This window comes from Teleopsis dalmanni, chromosome 1 (genome assembly GCF_002237135.1).
Source record: "Teleopsis dalmanni isolate 2A chromosome 1, ASM223713v2, whole genome shotgun sequence".
In the NCBI taxonomy this organism is placed as follows: Eukaryota; Metazoa; Arthropoda; class Insecta; order Diptera; family Diopsidae; genus Teleopsis; species Teleopsis dalmanni.
In genome coordinates, this window is record NC_051846.1 from 36,964,977 (window position 1) to 36,967,760 (window position 2,784).

The following is a 2,784-nucleotide window of genomic DNA, read 5'->3' on the forward strand; positions in this document are numbered from 1 at the left end:
TTAAATGTTTGATTTAAAAACATTTATATACACAATTATTTATATCTAAAGTCTATTTTCTTCTATTTTCCTTCAACTTTCTTTGTCTATGTTATTGTTTTTGTAAAACGTCTATATTTGTACTGTGAATTGTTCCTGATACATTACTGTGAACTTTTGTATGCATGTCGTATAAACCTCACACACAGCAACAACAATACGGTGCACCTACCTATAATAACTACCAAGAACCACCACAATCCCAACCACTGTATCAAACTCCACAATATCAACCACCATCTAATCAACAATATCAAGCACCTAATCAATATCAAGCACCCCAGCAGCAGTTGCCACAACAGCAACAACAACAACCAAGTTGGGTACAGCAACAACCTCAATACCAACCTCAACAACAATATCAGCCTCCATCAAACTATCAAACTCAACCACAACAATATCAACAACCAAATCAATATAATTCTTATTCACAGCCCCAACAACCAATTTCACAGGATCAAACAGACTATCAACAACAACAACAATTACCGCAAGATTATCGTGGCGCCAGTCCCGGCATAATAACATTGCGTAAAGAGGCACCGGTTTCACAAGTGCCTGCTCCTGTTTATACTTCACAGCCAGCAGCCGTAAGCTTTGGAGGTAATCTATAATGAACTATATTTTCGATTAATCTATGCTATTTCATAGTGCTTTAGTATTATACTTATATTGTATAACTAATTTATTTAACTAAGACACAATACTACTAAACGAGTTTCAAAATTTTGTAGGAGGCAGCAACATGCGTGGAGATTTGAAATGGCCACCACCAGAATACAAAGAGGCCGCAGCACGTGAAAATGAAGAACGTCGTGCACTTGCACTTGGCCCAGTTTGCAGACCAAGGAGAATTAATCGCGTAAGTATTAATTTCTACAAAAATTCATAAAAAATTATTATAGTCAAAAAAGTTTCTTCTCTTACAAAAACGAAGATTTCTCTCAGAATTTCTTTAACTTTTTTTTTGAGTATAAAACACCTAAGGGCAAAAAAGTTTCACTTTTACTAAACTCACATTAAAAAGATCTCTCTCAAAGGCTGTTTAAAGATTAGACAATTTCAGGCACCTTTATTGAAAATTTTTTGTCCTAAACTTTTGTATGTGTTTAGACATCTGTTTAATTCAAAATTAGTTATCACTGGTTAAATTGACTTTAATAATACTAAGCAAATTATAGTTTTAAAGTTAATATTCAATAAGGACTGTTTTTCTGTCTGTAACTATTGAGATCAAGTCACCTTTAGCCTTGACTATGGCCTTCAAACGGTTAAAAAATTAGTTGTCTACTTCACGAATGTAATCTCTGATATCTTGGTCCATTCCTAAACAATTGCTTTCTTCAGCCCATCCATACTGACATATTTTTTAATCCTCATCTTGCTCTCCAAAATGGCCCAGATGGAATGGTCAAATTCGCGAACCATTGTGTGGACAAAATGAAGTGTAGAACATGATTTTTTAACTATTCTTGGTTCATATAAACTTTATGCGTCCATGCCGAGTCTTGTTGGAACGTCTATGGTCTACGAAGAAAACATTTTCCTAATAATTAATCGCATTGACTTTGATACCAGGTTCGATGAAAATAATTAGAGAACATCCATCATTTCTTGAGATGGAAAATTAGTTCGAGTAAACATTCGTAGTTCCAGATTATCGACAGTACATTCAGTTAAGTAAATATGATCATTTTGAGAGTTTATGAACTGCTCAACGCTCATAAACGTTGAGATGTGATGCAAGTAAATGCACATAACAAATCTTCATATCAGACGAATATCAGACAGATATTCAGTGTTGTTATAGGATTATAGGACGCTTTGCCGCTTTCCAGAATAATAATTAAATAAATGTTAATGCTATCATTTTTTTTTTTTAATCTACAGGATTACACATCGTTCTTTCAAAAGAATGCATTGAACTGCTACTATCCTGGCTACAAAGTGCCACCAGGTACACAACATATGTTCGCTTAAATGGAAAATGGATGTGAAGTCACGAATTTGGAACATTGAACACGGAACATTAATAATGGAATATTGAAAATGAAACAATGAATTGTGAACTCAAGTTTGCGTTATGGAACAGCTTCCAACATAAATTTAATTTAAATTGAATGTGAAAAAAATATAAAACGAAATTTTGACTTATTACTTTTTGAAAATATTCATATAAGAATTTTTATAACGATTAAATCAAGTACTAACATTTTAGCTAAGCAAAATGAAAGTTTTTCTAAATGGAATTACTAACATTTGTACTAACCGAATTTAGCATAAAAAATGTAAAAAAAAAAATACCTAAAATCAAAACATATTTTGTATTCCTCGTTTATGTTATATATATAGATATATGAAATCAGTTAACTTATAAATTATCCAATGTACTTATTGAGCAATGTGAATTGAAATTTTAAGTCAAGGATGCGTCCCAAAAATGCCTTAACCAATTTACTTGGTGGTCTTCTTATAACACGACATTTTACCATCATATTTTTGAGACCGACCAAGCAAATTCGTTGACTGCATTTTTGTGCGAAATTCTTTAAAAGATTTAAAAATTTTATATATCACACTTTATATCAAATTTAAATGGTAAATGTTTTATTCAATAATGTGTATGACATCCCTGTTTAAATTTATTTAAAACATATTTATGGTTATTTAAAAAAAGTTGTTTATTAAACAAAAATATTAGTTTGTAGTCAAACGTTACTTTTCTTAACAATTGAATGAATTACA

At 31.4% G+C, this 2,784-nt stretch overlaps 1 protein-coding gene across 1 annotated transcript; it reads left to right on the forward strand.

Moving 5' to 3' along the window:
• Window positions 1-473: 473 nt before the first annotated feature.
• Window positions 474-2,340, forward strand: LOC119668852 (regulator of nonsense transcripts 1-like; the record flags this gene model as incomplete). Its single annotated transcript, XM_038078517.1, is given in 3 exon segments — window positions 474-642; window positions 774-901; window positions 1,930-2,340. Coding segments are annotated over 3 exon segments (387 nt in total), but the record flags the coding sequence as incomplete, so codon positions are not given.
• Between the last annotated feature and the right edge of the window lie 444 nt (window positions 2,341-2,784).